Source organism: Carcharodon carcharias, chromosome 5 (assembly GCF_017639515.1).
Source record: "Carcharodon carcharias isolate sCarCar2 chromosome 5, sCarCar2.pri, whole genome shotgun sequence".
In the NCBI taxonomy this organism is placed as follows: Eukaryota; Metazoa; Chordata; class Chondrichthyes; order Lamniformes; family Lamnidae; genus Carcharodon; species Carcharodon carcharias.
In genome coordinates, this window is record NC_054471.1 from 158918364 (window position 1) to 158934233 (window position 15870).

The 15870-nt window shown below is 43.4% G+C and overlaps 1 protein-coding gene across 5 annotated transcripts in view; it reads left to right on the plus strand.

The window, feature by feature from the left end:
• Positions 1-1148: 1148 nt before the first annotated feature.
• The window catches only part of LOC121277886 (TATA-box-binding protein), a 48375-nt gene continuing 33653 nt past the window's right edge, over positions 1149-15870 (plus strand). For all 5 annotated transcript variants that reach the window (XR_005942998.1, XR_005942997.1, XM_041187655.1 and 2 more), the window contains exons 1-3: positions 1149-1269; positions 3273-3522; positions 6733-7061. Coding sequence is in view for 3 of the 5 variants with exons in the window: in XM_041187655.1 (XP_041043589.1) it covers positions 3466-3522; positions 6733-7061 (386 nt within the window). In the remaining 2 variants the exon portion in view is untranslated. The remainder of the gene's footprint in view (positions 1270-3272; positions 3523-6732; positions 7062-15870) is intronic.

The following is a 15870-nucleotide window of genomic DNA, read 5'->3' on the forward strand; positions in this document are numbered from 1 at the left end:
TTCAGTGGTGGGGACATGGTCCAGGGAGAGGTAGGAGGAAGTGTCTGCGAGTTGACAGTCAGCCTCCGTGAGGTAGAGGTCAGTGCGCCAGACAACAACAGCACCACCCTTGTCAGAGGGTTTGATGACAATGTCAGGGTTGGACCTGAGAGAACGGAGTGCAGTGTGTTTAGAGAGACACAGATTAGAATGGGTGAGGAGCAGAGAAATTGAGACGACTAATGTCACGCCGACAGTTCTCAATGAAAAGATCAAGAGAAGGTAAGAATCCAGAGGGAGGGGTCCAGGTGGAGGGAGAATATTGGAGGTGGGTAAAAGGATCCGTTGAATGGGGAGAGGACTCCTGCCCAAAGAAGTGAGCCCGGAGACGAAGACGGCGCAAGAAGAGTTCAGCATCATGCCGAGCCCGAAATTCATTGAGATGAGGGCGTAAGGGTATGCAACTAAGTCCTTTGCTGAGCACTGAACATTCAGCATCGGAGAGGGGAAGGTCAGGAGGTCTAGTGAATACACGGCCGGGGCTGGGATTGGACGATGGGGTAGGGACAGAGGGGCAGGCAGGGGTGGAGGGTCCTAGATGGGTGTTGGTGTTGATGAGTTGTTGGAGCTTGCGTTCCTTAGCACTTGAGAGAAAGAGAAAAAGTTTCTTGTTGAGGCGTCAGATTAGACGAAGAATAAAATGAAACTGGGGGCAAGCGCAGCTTTGAATTAATTAGCACATTCGTTTAGATAATATCACCAACTTCAACACCTCTAGGTTCTTTTGTCTGTGACATCTTTTGATTATCTGTTCCTATCACTCCTTGCTTGTCCCTAGAACCACACACCGCCCCCCTCCCCCAACCTTAAACCAGCTTATATTTCACCCCTTCCTTGGATTCACCTAGTTCTGTTGAAGGGTTATGAGAACTCGAAACGTCAACTCTTTTCTTTTCCGCCGATGCTGCCAGACCTGCTGAGTTTTTCCAGGTAATTCTGTTTTGGTTTTGGATTTCCAGCATCCGCAGTTTTTTGTTTTTATGAAATGGCGGTTCAGCCGGGCAGAGGGGTGGAACGGGACTGAGCACGAGCTCTCAGCTCGAGTGGTCAACGGCCGTTGCCGCGTTTTCCATGCCTCGGTCACGTCAGCGCGCGCCCACACCGCCTCCAGCGCGGTGGCGGCTGGGAATGGCAGGCGCGCGCTCCCCGAAAGTGACGGGGTTGCCGGGCGATCGAGCACGAGCAGCAGGGCAGCTCGGGCCTCCCGTGCCCCCCCAGCGCTTCACCTCGGTGAGTAGTTCCAGTGTGCTGGGAGGAGGGGAACCGCGGACCATTTCTCAGTACCGGCTGCAGCGTTTCCAGCCTCGGGGCTCCGAGGGCAGCAGTTGCTGCTGACGCTTGGGCCCACCTCGGCTGGTGCCTGCGTCTTTGGGCAGAAATGGGCTGTGAAAGGTCAGGGTGAACGCGGGAACACCGGGTATTGATGGCGTTCTCAGGAAAGCTGTTTGTAAACTAATGGTGAAGATTTTATTTTCTCTTTTTCTCCTCTTCCTCTCCGCCCCCCTCCGCTGTCCGCCCCCCTCCCCCCCGGCTCTCTTCCCACCAACCCCCCCCTCTCCCCCCCCCCCCCCTCCCCTCTCCCACCCCCCCCCCTCCCCTCTCCCACCCCCCCCCCTCCCCTCTCCCACCCCTCTCTCTCCCCCCCCCCCCGCTCTCCCCCCCCCCCGCTCTCTTCCCCCTCCCGCTCTCTTCCCCCTCCCGCTCTCTTCCCCCTCCCGCTCTCTTCCCCCTCCCGCTCTCTTCCCCCTCCCGCTCTCTTCCCCCTCCCGCTCTCTCCCCACTCCCTTCCCCCCCCGCTCTCTCCCCACTCCCTTCCCCCCCCGCTCTCTCCCCACTCCCTTCCCCCCCCGCTCTCTCCCCACTCCCGCTCTCTCTCCCACCCACCCCGCTCTCTCTCCCACCCACCCCGCTCTCTCTCCCACCCACCCCGCTCTCTCTCCCACCCCCTCCCCCCCCGCTCTCTCTCCCACCCCTCCCCCCCCGCTCTCTCTCCCACCCCTCCCCCCCCGCTCTCTCTCCCCACTCCCTTCCCCCCCCGCTCTCTCCCCACTCCCTTCCCCCCCCGCTCTCTCCCCACTCCCTTCCCCCCCCCGCTCTCTCCCCACTCCCTTCCCCCCCCGCTCTCTCCCCACTCCCGCTCTCTCCCCACTCCCGCTCTCTCTCCCACCCACCCCGCTCTCTCTCCCACCCACCCCGCTCTCTCTCCCACCCACCCCGCTCTCTCTCCCACCCACCCCGCTCTCTCTCCCACCCACCCCGCTCTCTCTCCCACCCACCCCGCTCTCTCTCCCACCACCCCGCTTCTCTCTCCCACCACCCCGCTCTCTCTCCCACCCACTGCTCATCCCGCTCTCTCTCCCACCACCCGCTCTCTCTCCCACCCTCCCCCCCCCCGCTCTCTCTCTACCCTCCCCCCTACGCTCTCTCTCCCACCCTCCCCCCCCCCCCCCCCGCTCTCTACCACCCTCCCCCCGCTCTCTATCCCCCCCCCTCCCCCCCCCGCTCTCTTCCCACCTCCCCCCCCCCCCCCCCCCCCGCTTCTCTCCCACCCCTCCCCCCCCCGCTCTTCTCCACCCCCCTCCCCCCCCCCTCCTCCCCCCCCCCCCTCCCCCCCCCCGCCTCTCTCTCTTCCTCCCCCCCCCCCCCCCCCCCCCCCCCCCCCCCCCCCCCCCCCCCCCCCCCCCCCCCCCCCCCCCCCCCCCCCCCCCCCCCGGCCCTCTCTCTTCCTCCCCCCCCCCCCCGCCTGCTCCCTCTCTCTTCCTCCCACCCCCCCCCCCGCCCTCTCCCTCTCTCTTCCTCCCACCCCCCCGCCCTCTCTCTCTCTCTTCCTCCCACCCCCCCGCCCTCTCTCTCTCTCTTCCTCCCACCCCCCCGCCCTCTCTCTTCCTCCCACCCCCCCGCCCTCTCTCTTCCTCCCACCCCCCCGCCCTCTCTCTTCCTCCCACCCCCCCCGCCCTCTCTCTTCCTCCCACCCCCCCGCCCTCTCTCTTCCTCCCACCCCCCCCGCCCTCTCTCTTCCTCCCTCCCCCCCCGCCCTCTCTCTTCCTCCCCCCCCCCCCCGGCCCACTCCCTTCTGCCTGCCCCCCCCCGCCCTCTCTCTTCCACCCTCCCCCCCCGCCCTCTCTCTTCCTCCCTCCCCCCCCCCCCGCCGCCCTCTCTCTCTCTCCCCCCCCCCCCATCTATTTCCCATCCTCTTCCCACTTCTCGGCCCCACATCGCCATACCCCTTTCAGCCTACCCTCCCTTCCAGTCCATTCTCAGATACTGGATCCTCGATGCAACTCTTTTGGTCACAATAGCGGGTTGACTGCAGAGCTCAGTGATGAGCTACTGCTGAAGTTGCTTTGGAATTATTAAGTCGTCCTTTTGTGGTGACCAAGAACGTGGATCATCTCCCTCCTGTTGGGTATCAACAACGCCCCAGCCATGGATCAGTCAAACAATGGCCTGCCTCCCTATGCCCAAGGGTTATCATCGCCACCGGTAAGCTCACTGGAACTTCCTGACGCTTTTCCTACACTACAAAGTTTACAGCAAGCTACACCAAGTAGGAATTTGGGGATACATCTGGAATAACTTTTGGGAAATTTTGATAGTGGAAAGAGATGTAGCAGTGATGGTTAGGAGTGTGACTGAAGGGGCTGCCATTGATGAACTGGAGTAAGTGTACATACATAGTAAATTAGAGTCCGAGAACTGGATGGTGCATTTGTAATGTAAGCTTGGTGGAGATTGCAGGACTACAGTAGTCCAATTTGAGGATAAATACTTTGAGCTCGGGAATAGCCAGTGGAGTATGGCGAGGACGGATGTTGGTTATTTGGGGTAAGATGCTGGCCACAAAGTGCCAATGACTAGTACTTGTGTCAGCTAAAGCTGGAGAGACCAGTAGGTGGAGCATACAAGATTTAAATGTGAAAATGGTGTCAACATTGCAACTTTATTACATTGCATGTGGACTTGAAACTGGAATGGGTTAAGTGCCTAAATTACATTATATTGGATACAGTCTAACCTCTCAGCTTGGATAGTAGGTTGTTTCCCATCAGAAGCTTAATTCTTCAAGTACGATGTTTTGGATTTGTTGATGTAAGGGACTGTAAGATAGAGTTAAGTCTTAAATGAAAATTATTGAAAAAACTCAGGTCTGGCAGTACCTGTGAAGGGAGAAACAGAGTTAATGTTTTGAGTTCAATATGACTCAACATTGTTCTGAAGAAAAGTCTTAATTGGTGTATTTATGGAGCCTGATATATCAGTGCTTGATGGCCCTGGGAGGCAACCTATAGATAAAGAATAGAAATAGATCAAGGATGGAGTCTTGGAATATACTGCAGCTGACCAGGTGAAGCCATTGATTGAGATGAATTGTTGAGATGTGTAGGAACGGAACAAGGAGAATGGAGATTGTATGGCCTACTGTATGGAAGGTAGAGGATTGACTGTTGCACAGATACTGTTAGTGACCATTAACTCAATAGTTTTTTATTGTGCCTCTGAAGTACCTTAGGGCATTTTCCCACTTCAGAGGACAAATTGCTGTTGAGCCTTTATCTTCAGTGCAGAGAAAGATAAAGCTTAATTATTTCCTTTGAAATGTTAAGTTGCATTTGTTGTAGATAATGTCAAACCATGGGATACCAAACCTTCCATTTACCTATTACCTTTACAGTAGTATCTGGGGTAAACTTATTGAGACTCATTAATGGACTTGTTCATCAAATTAGTATTTGCATCGTACCAAGTGCATTTTGTATAGTAATATTTTAGGCAGGTGAAGATCTTTGATCCATCTGGCCTACTTGCTGTAAACCTCTTCTTAGGTCTTGCTTTAATTTTAAAAATTGATAGCCTTTTATTCTCTGGAGCCATGGAATTTATACTGTGAGTGAGCTTAATTGCATCAGTGCCAGGTCTTTTCTGGAACGATCCATTGCTCTGCTCTCTCCCCATAACCCTATATCTTCACCCTAATTCATTAATTATCCACCTTCTCTTGAAAGTGCAATGGCCTCTGCATCCATTACTTGCTGCAGTGAAGTGTTACATGCTCCAATATCCCACTGGGAAAAGAAATTTATCTGAACTCCTCATTCTCCTTGACTGTTTCTAATTGAATACCCTCCATCATTGAGTGCCCAACTCAAGGAGGCAATGGGAGATGATGACTTGAGTTCTCTAGACAGATGTGGTCTAACCTGACTATTTTCAGTGTTTTCTGTTTTTTGGATTTCTAGTAAATGCACTATTTTGCTTTTTAACAATTTTTCAGTATGTTTAGTTTAGCTATTTTCTTGTTGTAGACGGATCAACTTGACGTGGATCCTCTTGTAATGAAATAATTTGTCTCAGTATTAAAACAATCTGTATTAAAATTGATAATTGTTATACTGACCACATCCACAACAGTTCAAGTTAGAATGAAGTGACGCAGGCTACAATCATGGAGATGCAACATCTGCATTTATAGAACCTTTAGCATAATAAAACATCCCAAGATGCTTTACAGGAGCATTATGGAATAAAATTAGGCATTGACCCATATAAGGAGCTACCAGGCCAGAAAGAAAGGAAAAAAAAAGAGAAAAGCAAAACCAAGGGAGACCAGCAGGTGTGTTGGAATATTCAAGACTAGAGGAATGATGGAGCAGACTCGAGTGGCTAAATGGCCGCCTCCTGTTCCTATGATTTTCTATGGCTTGATAAGTCTAATTTTGGTTTTTGACATTGGATTCTGGGAGACTTTATGAATGCTTTGGAGATTACATTCTGCAATTTGCCTACTTTGACTTAGGATATTGACTTGAGTCACATTTGTTTTTATTGAGTGAAAATCCAGGAATTTCACCATTATTTTGCAGAATTCCATTCCTTTTATTGTGGAAACTAGATCAGTAGCTGGGGTTGTGATGTTGAAAGAGTTCAGAATTGGAGTGGGGTATGATAGTTTCTATGGTCGGAAAACGATGAAAACACTTGCTGTCAAGCTGGCCACGTGAATGATAACATCTGGGCTGAGTTAAGAGAGGGTGTCTTGTAGGTACCCCGTATCTCCACATCAGTGTATTTGGGAGATGGGGGGAGGAAACTGAAAGATAAATAATTACCGTGTATTGTTGAAATCAATTTCTCAATCAGCCATCGCATTTAATTGCATTTGTTGTCAATACAAAGTAAAGTGAGTTTTTTTTGCCAGTTTAAGGGATAGAACTCAAAAGCGCTGTTTCAAGAGAGCCTCACCTTGTGTTGGCTCTCTGGTCAGTTCTACTGAAATCTACATTTAACTTCAACATAGCTGCACTAAACATTATGCATTTACTTACCACAACTTTCATTTATATCATATATAATTTGTCACCTGGAAACATGACCTATTAGGATCAGTATCCAAAAACTTGGTCAAAGAGGCAGGTCTTAAGTAGTGTCTTAGGGAGAGAGTGTGCGAGAGGCATAGAGGTTTAGGAAGGGAATTCTAGCGCATAGGGCCTTTGCAGCTGAAGGTATAGCTGCCAATGGTAGAGTGATGAAAATTGGGGAGGCTCAGAATTAGAGGATTGCAGAGATTTTGGAGGGTTGTTCTACTGGAGGAAGTTAGAGAAGTAGGGAGGGATAAGGCTATGGAGTTTCAGTCTTAATATTTGCAACTATACAATGTAAGTATGACTGCCAGTTCTTATCTTTTTTCTCTTACAGGGCGCCATGACACCAGGATTGCCCATGTTTAGTCCCATGATGCCGTACGGCACTGGCCTGACTCCACAGCCCATTCAAAGCTCCAATAGCATCTCTCTGTTGGAAGAGCAGCAAAGGCAACAACAGCAGGCAGCACAACAGTCCACGACCTCACAACTGCCAACACAAGTTACTTCCAGCCAGCCACCACAGCTGTTTCATTCACAGACAATGACTACAACTACTTTACCAGGCATCACATCTCATTACGCCTCACCAATGACACCCATGACGCCCATAACCCCTGCTACCCCTGCTTCTGAGAGTTCAGGAATTGTACCACAGCTACAGTAAGTGCACCTTTTTTTGAGGTACTTAAAAATTTTTGCTGTGGTGTTAGTATTGTGCCATTTGTATGCTTATTGAGCCAGTTGATATCATTAAGCAGTTCCAGATAAAGAATATCAAAAATTAGTGGAATGTGTGCTGGGTAAACCACACCACTGCCAGATGAGAGATGTGCTGTAATTTTAGTTTCTGAAAAATGCTTCAGTTGCAATGCTGTGATCTCACCTAAAGAAACACAGAGTGACCAGTTTAGCACCAGAATGCGCTGAATTTACTGAGCTGTGATTATTCTGGGCCCATTGTAGGTTAGTTGCATGCAGAACCAACGAAGTTGTTCTCAGTTCTGTTTAAAATTGTAAGCACCAGAAATGTGAAGTACAAAGCATTACTTCAGTTGTTTTGAATTTTCTAAATGGAGAGCCTGCCAGGGCAGATTCTTGGACATTACTGCTGCAGCATGATTAGAAAGTAAAATTTTTTGTGTTTTTGCACATTTTGTTAGCTTTATTTGAGTTCGTTTTTATTTTCTGATGAAAGCAGTATTAACTTGCAAAAGGGAATTGGCTTTATATTTGAGAAGAAGAAAAATTGCAATAGTACATAGAATAGATAGGAATGGAGTAGATGAATGAGACTAATTGGATAACTTTCAAAGGGTCAGCACAGATACACTGGACTGTGTTGTGAGATTCTGTTGTCATGGGGAATGACAGAGGAAGTATATTTCATCAAAATTGGCTTTTTGAATATCTTAATGACAAAAGTTGCCGGCACATTTTGTTCCTTTTAAATATGGAAATTGCAGATCTTGACATCCAACTATCTTTGATTGAAAGGGTGACCAAAAGTAAAATAGTGAGTGCACAAAAGTTGTGATTTGATTATTGCTCTCCAAGGAATTCTTGCAACAGAATTTTTTTGACTAAGTGATGTTGGCATTACTGTTCAACAGTGATCGCAGGGATTTAAAGCCTTGGTTCACGGGATCCATGTACATTCTGTTTTTCCTTAATGGTTGATTGGAATGTGTTAGTACTGTAGCTACAAACATTGTGAAAATCATTTTGGCAGGAGTGCTCTCTGCTTCCTCCCTGAGGTTCACCAATTACATGTCACTGTTAATCAGAGCAACACAGTAATTTGCTTTTAGCTTGCCTCCTGTATTTTGTTCCTAATTGTACTGTATTGTTCAACATTACTGGGAAATGACCATTGGCTCAGCCCTTGGCTGTCTTGGGGAAAGTTGCTGGTACTTCTAACAACACCGTTTATCTCTAGAAAATGTGATTGGGTCAAGATGCCCAACCACATTTAGATGTTACTGACACAAACCCAAGGCTGGTTTGTTGTGATTTCCAGCAGGATAGACTAGGCAGAAATGATAACTTAGCTCATGATTTCCTTATCATAAAACTTGTTAACCACTTGCCCACTATGCAGCAAGGTGTTGTAACAGCAGAGAGAATCTGGACTGTTAAAGTGAAAGAGAAAGATCACTAAAGCAGTTCTTGAATACTGTTCAGTGTGGTCAAGAGCTGCTACAAGGTTGTATTGTGTTATAACTTGAAGTGAAGTGAAGCAGCATCAATGGATTGTGTTCACTCATAAGGGCAAGAAACCACATTCAATTATTTTTCAGTTGGCTGATGTCATGGTTGAATGGTGCTGTCTAACAAACATGTGAGAGCATTCTTAAAGTCTAAAGAAGACACTTGATTTGACTTCTGACCCACTGGTTGTCTGCATAGGGATTGTTGAAGTTGGTTTTGAGTTATGCAGATAATTTTTTTTGGTGGGGGTGGATAGACTGGATTTTGCATTGAGTTGTTTACCCAATGCCCATACCTGCTGCACCATATTATTCATATGACTTTGAAAAGCTGCTTTAGGTATGAGTGATGGAGGGATGTTAGTGCATCGTAACCAGTGTCTGAAATCATCAACTTGCCGTAGAGCCACCTTCTGCAAAGGATTCTGTTTGAGGTATGCACACTTGTAGTTTCTACTCAAAAGAAGAGAGATCCAGTGAGCTTGAAAACTACCAAAGGAATTTTCTGACATCAGTGGTTCTTGATGTACTGTGGCAGTCTGAAGAACTGCATGCCTGTTAGGCTGTCATGAGGAATGTACAGGTTTGAGTCTGACCCACTTACAATTAATTTTCAACCCAGTGCTTCATGGAATCATCATGAAATTGGAAGCAATGAAGATACATGGATTATATATCCCTAGTTCCATAAGAAGTTGGATAAAGCAACTCCAAACCTACCTCTCTTGAAAGACAGGCACAGCAAGTTTGTCCAATGCCCCCATGCTATTTAACATATTTAAAAGGAACATTTTGGATGGCATAAGGGACAGTATACATGTTCATATACTTCCCAAGGTATTATGTGTTCGTTTTTAAAGATCATAATGTGTTGATAGCCTCATCTAGAGATCTAATGTGCCCTTTTGCATTACATTGGATAATAAGCTGGCTGATGGGGTATAATGGTGAATACTACAAAAGTGTAATATTACGGCTATGTATATCTGGAGTGAATTTCAAAGGTATTATTTGGATGGTGCAAGGGCATTTGTTCTAATCATTAACTCAAATTGCAAACACTATGAAGTCTTAAATATTGAAATAAAAATAACAGCATTTGATGTTTATTGTATCACCTGAAAACTTCCATGGGGGTTTCTCCAACCAAAACTTGGGTAGAAACCTTAGGGAAACCCCCAGAGATCTGAAGAACATGGGTGGAATTTCCAAATGTATTGTAATAAAAGACCTACAACACACTGACATTATTGTCTGACATTTAGGATTGTATTAACATTATAGTGCACCACTGTGGAAAGAAAGGCCTTGGCATTGGTGCGTGATGAGGGATGCTAGAGATAAGAGTCAATTTACATCTTCAATTTGGTTCTTATTCTTTTTGAAATTTTGCCAAGTGTACTGAGCTTGCATGGTGAACTGTTGAATGGTGTTCAATTCAGCAGCATTTTCTCCACCCCTCCCCAACCCCACAGTGGCACTGCCACATTATTGTACATGGCAGGTATGCTAAGCACTTGATTATGATTTTTCAATGGTGAAGTGTGCCTTCAGACAGTCTCTTAAAACATGAAAAGGGAGCACATCATTTCTGCAAAACATGGGAGGACTGAAGAAGCATACTGTCAGATTCAGCTGGCATTTACTGGCAAAAAATCCAACTGTTGTCATGGCATAAATACAGCTCACTGTGAAAAACAAATTCCCTTGCAGTCTGTACATATACAATCCAGAATTCTTGAGTCGTTGACAGGCATAACTGAGTTGTGGCAAGAGGACTGTAAAGTACATCCCTAACCTTTGAAGAAAGATGAAAGATACATCAAAAAAAGAACTGGGAAAATGCATACTGAAGCCCAAGGAGAGAATACATCTGTGTTCCTGCTCCGTACTGTGCCCATTTAACCTTCCAAAGATCAACAAGGTCTTCTAGTTGTATACCATCAGTATCCTTGTTTCAAGTTTGGAAAATGTGTTGGGAAAGATTTGAAGGAACCACCAAATATCAGTGGGCTCCAGTGATTTCAGCTGATGTGATCAATGATACCAATGCAAGTACAAATCTTCATCGGCTTGGCCTAAATAGCCAAGTGGTTATGGTACTGGGTTTGTAACCCCAAGATCAAGAGTTCAAATCTCACAATGGCAAAACTATTAAACAATGTAACTTCATCTGAAACAGATGGAAACGGGTTTGTACTCGAAAGAGTTACAAATCCTCATCAATTTGCCTTTTGGGCCATTTGAACACCTGTTTCCATTGGAGCTTTGAACCTGTCAGTTTTACCAATAGCAGATATTAATACAAAAAACAGAAGTTTGACTGGGCAACCTGAAATTGATTTCCATGTTCCTGTTTAATATCCATGTTTTCAGTATGTAATGTTTACTCCTCTGTAATGAGCAGAACAACAAGGTTTACTACTGAAATTTGTGAAACAATCACTTGATATTTGTGGTTTGCAACAATACTTATGATTTATCCTTTCTTTCTCTCAACTCGCTGACTCTACTCCACTTTTTTTAACATCCTTGGGTGAATTATTTGGAGATTGGTTTGCTTGAAGTCAACCATATGCACGCACTTTATATGAGCAAGACTTTGTTTTCTCGAGTTTCTTGCTGCAGTTATTTTTACTGATGAATTTTCGCGCAGGTCACTGTAAATATAGTGGCCGAAGCTAAATTGATGAAACTACCTGATTGCTCAATTGGCAAGAAGCAAAAATTGAGCATTCAAATCGTTCACATTTTTATTGAGCAGAAGTTCCATTCATTTAATTAAACTGTATCTTCTTGGTTGGTAAATACTGGATTGACTGAAATCAGGACTTATCTGTTGATATCTTTGCATGTATGTAAGGCAAGGTTCATTTAATGTCCTAAGATATGAAGTTAAGGACTTAGCCCTGTAGGATGTGACATTTTGCTTTTGCTGAAACCACACTTAAAGCTGAAATTTAGGAATGAAGAGGTGGATTGGTGACATCATTTCTGATGATCTTAATTCTTTTATAACCATTGAATCAAATATAAATGTCAATTATAATTGTTTCAAGAGACTATCACTAATTGACATGCACTTAATAGAGGTATAATCCTTAGTGAATTGCCTAGCCCAATTCTGTAATGGCTCATTGTTGATGTTTACTTTTCATAACTTACATGGCCCTATACCAAATTTAATGTGTTTTGCTAAACTTGTATACCTTTTGCTGTTGTAGATGGTGATGAAATTAGTAATTTCAATATTAATGCTGTACTGTATGGTGCAAAAATACTATTTTTTAGTTGGATACGATCTGGTCGATGGATGCCATAAATCGCTCAAAATATAGTTGCTGAAAAAATGCTTTCTTGAAATTTTGATTTCCAAAGTAAGAGTTTAAAAAGTATGAAATATAATTTAAATTGCATATTTCACAATACATTAAAATGTCTGAATTGCCTTTTGTGCCTTTTTAATTCCTTAATTGAAGTGGAAACTTCCACTTCTGCCAAATCCCTGGATTTGGATTTTATATTTTTGCCCAGAGCTGTGGTTAAATGAGATTGGATTGTACAATCTGAGCATGTGCATTGTTCCTAATTTCCTAGGATGCATCAACTCTATTCAGTCAGCTGTAGCGATTGGATATTTTCCTTTATCTCCTAGCACTTCACACAGTACATTTTTCAAATAATTTTCAAAAAATATATTGCAAATTTTAAAAGCTATATTAAGGTAAAATGTATTCTTTTTCCTAAAAGCAGTCTGTGTATGAAGAAAATGAATTTTGTTTGCACTTGTAATTTTTCTTCCTGTTTTAGAAATTTTGAGCAATATATTAAGCTAAGGGAGATAGGTAAGCAGGAGGTGAGGTCTGTTTTTTCATTTAATGTCAATTCAATTTTTTAAGTTGAATTTTAAAGCCAACTAACTATTCTTCCCATTGCTGGGAAAAGATTAATGAGAATTGCATATAACTGACAGAGTCCATTACTTATAAAACAGAGGCAGAGATAACTGGGCAAGCGCTCTACTTTTCATTCCATTATGAGGAGGAATGCAGAGCTAGGTCATAGAGAAGGGATCTCACAAATCATAAAGCACAGAACAAGAAAAGGCCATTTGGATCATCAAGCCTATTCAGTCCAAGTATGATTACCTGTCTGTTGTTGTGACCAAAGTATGTTTAGCCTTCAACAACATCACTAAAGCAGATTGTCTGGCCGTTATCTCATTGTGAAAACTCTGTGCATAAATTGACTGCCATGTTCCTGCATTTACAACATTGAGCAATATAACCAATACTTTATATATTTTTAAAAAAACACTTTGGGATGTCCTATGGCCGTCATGAAAGGTACTATAGAAAAGCAAGACTTTCTTATCGTGCACCCCTTCCATCGACATCAGTTGATTTCCCTTTCTTTAAGGAACAGTTTGTTCCCTCTCCTAACAAAGTTGAGGATTTTACTATAGCTCTCATCTCACTGTTAGACTTTTGGTCTTTTTCCTAACCTCCTTACCCCAGACCATTGCAGCTGTTGAATTCTGGACCTAAACATATTAAACTGACAGTTATTTTACGCCCCTCCCTCGCCCCTCAATTTTTCTCCCTCACAAAAAAGTTCAAATTGCCTGCTTTCATGGAATTTTCCTACAGTACCTAATTTACACAAAAAAAATTATTGGGACCTCTTACCTTTTGCATGTATTACCACTCAAATTTGAAAGGACACTGTCCAACTGAGTCAAATTGTTTGAATTCTTTTTCTTTGCAGTTTGTAACTATTAAAACTTGAACTGTATTAAAATAAGCTTGGTGCAGGAATATGAACTGCTCTCTTGTTTTGTTTAACTGCTTATGTACTGAGACTGAACTGAATGTGAGAGCCACCAACTAAAATTAGACAATGTGACTTCAAGGTGTCACATACTTCAAGTGTTAGAATTTGTATGTACGTGTGCAGTATCTTGTGGTTTGAGAGCTTTTTTTCTAAACTCTAACCTGTTGTGAAATTTTTGAATCTTGTACCTTCTAGTTTTGCACATGTTGTGTAATTTAAATAGCTTACTTACTACTTACTTTTATATATTTACGTTCTACTCCTGTTTTCCTCCATATCCATCTCAATCTCTTAAATGTGTCCTGGCTAGCCTCAAACTTAAGCTGTGACCTGAGTTACAGTGTTCTACATGAAGCCCCAGGTATCACTCAGCTATAATCATTAAATATGACTTAACAATTTTCCTTACAAATTCGCAAATTAGTGGGGGGAGGTGGGATTGCCTAAAAACTGATTATTTGCCAATTTCTGTCTGGTCTTAGGGGGAGGCCCTCAAATTCTATTATTCACCCTCAAAATCAGATTCCACAATGCCCATATATTGTGTTGGTGACTCCCATCACAGAATTGGGCACTGTACATATCAAGCATGATGCGTCAAGCAATGATCATCAAGCTTTGTGTTTCCATTTTTTTTTCAGAAAATTTCATGAATTTAGCAAATTGGTTTCATTTTGAACAGCCTTTTCCTCTGGATTTACTCAGTTTTTTTGGGGAGGGAGGTCCAGTTTTCTTAAACATGGAAAATTGTTTGTGGTGGTGGAATGCTATGGGGAGAAAAATAAAACAGGATTTTAAATTGGCAATATAAAGCAACCTTTTTTTTTTAGTTACAGCATAGACAGGCAGCATTCCAGAGGTGGGAGAATGCAGACTTATACACCCTACAAGAGTAGAAAGCTTGGAACAGGTTTGAAGGGAATGCAGAGATTATGCAGCATAAGCTTAGTTTATGCAAGAAGCCAGAGAGACTGTCTCCAATATGGTGGTCTTTCTTCCAATTGTGTGAATGTCACAAGCTTCCATCCTGCTCATGTTACTTTAACTTATAATATTTGTATTTTAAACTGTGTAATTCTTCATTGCATAGAACTATTCACGTTCTAGTGTGGCTGACAAGGACTGGGGAGTAACCTACAAGATGTATTATTAATTTGACAAAGGATAGAAATGTCAAACAACATATTCTTATCAAAATCATACTAAGTTAATGACCAGATAACAGTAAATGCAGATATCAATAGGACAGATATGTGAATTCTTTGAGAATTGACTTCTACAGAGCAGACCTATGGTATGAGGAGGTTGTTATGGCAGGCAGATGGCAAATGCCAAGCTGCCCAAATATCAGAGGAAAACTTGAAGCAGCTGGAGCAACTATTTTCAATTTGTACTTGTTTCGAGAAGTGGGCTTTGAATTCAGTAAAAAGGCCACCAAGTCTTACAGGTTTCTTACAAAACTAAATTAAATCTTTATAAATAGAAAAAATTATTTTGAGCACATAGGTAGATCTACAAATTACTACTATGATAACTTCTAAATCTAATTAATCCAAACCCCAGTTATATCTCCATTAAGGCAACAGTGAGAAACAAAGATTTTAAAAGACACAGTACCTTGACCAGCCGAATTCAAAGTGAGTTTTTCTCAGTTTCAGTTCCTTGTAGACAGCAGCTTGAGACTTCAATGCTGGAGGCTTTTCATACTTGTTAGATCTTAGAATTCCTGCCCTTACACACAGCCTTCTCTCCTTTGTACATATTTTCCCCTTCGAATGCAAATTTCCATTGTTTCACTGTGTCTTTGGACTTTACCCCTCTAATAATAAAAAATCTATCATAGTACTAATTTTACCAGTAATCTTTTGGGAAAAATAAACACACTGTTTCTTAACATCTCCTGGCTAGGTGTAACATTTCACTTCCTCTTTTAAATTCAAGCTAGTCTAGTTTATTTAAAAATGCAAATGTTCCCTTTAAACCTTACATTCTAAAACTTCCCCCATGTTTACCTACCTAACATTTCAAACCTAGTTTATCTTCTGATACATCAAAGCTTTCAGACCAGCTTCCTTTAATTCAATCAAGTCCCATACACACACACCCCAATATTACTCTACAATAAATTCCAATAACATGATGAAAATTATTATATCTTTCTGACAGAAGTCAAGTCTGCAAGGATTAACATGGTTTCAGTAGCATTTTGATCTAATTCGTGCAATTTATTTTCTTGCAAATTTTCTGTTCAGTGTGTACAACCATTTCAATTATTCAAACTTGTATGTTGTATAATGCACCAATTAATCTCCCAGTCCTGCCGTTTCTCTGCTCCAGCCCCTCAATGACTGCATTAATCACATATTTTGCTTACAGACAATATCAATAAAATCCTAATCTTGAAAACTACCCTGTACTTGCTGACCTAC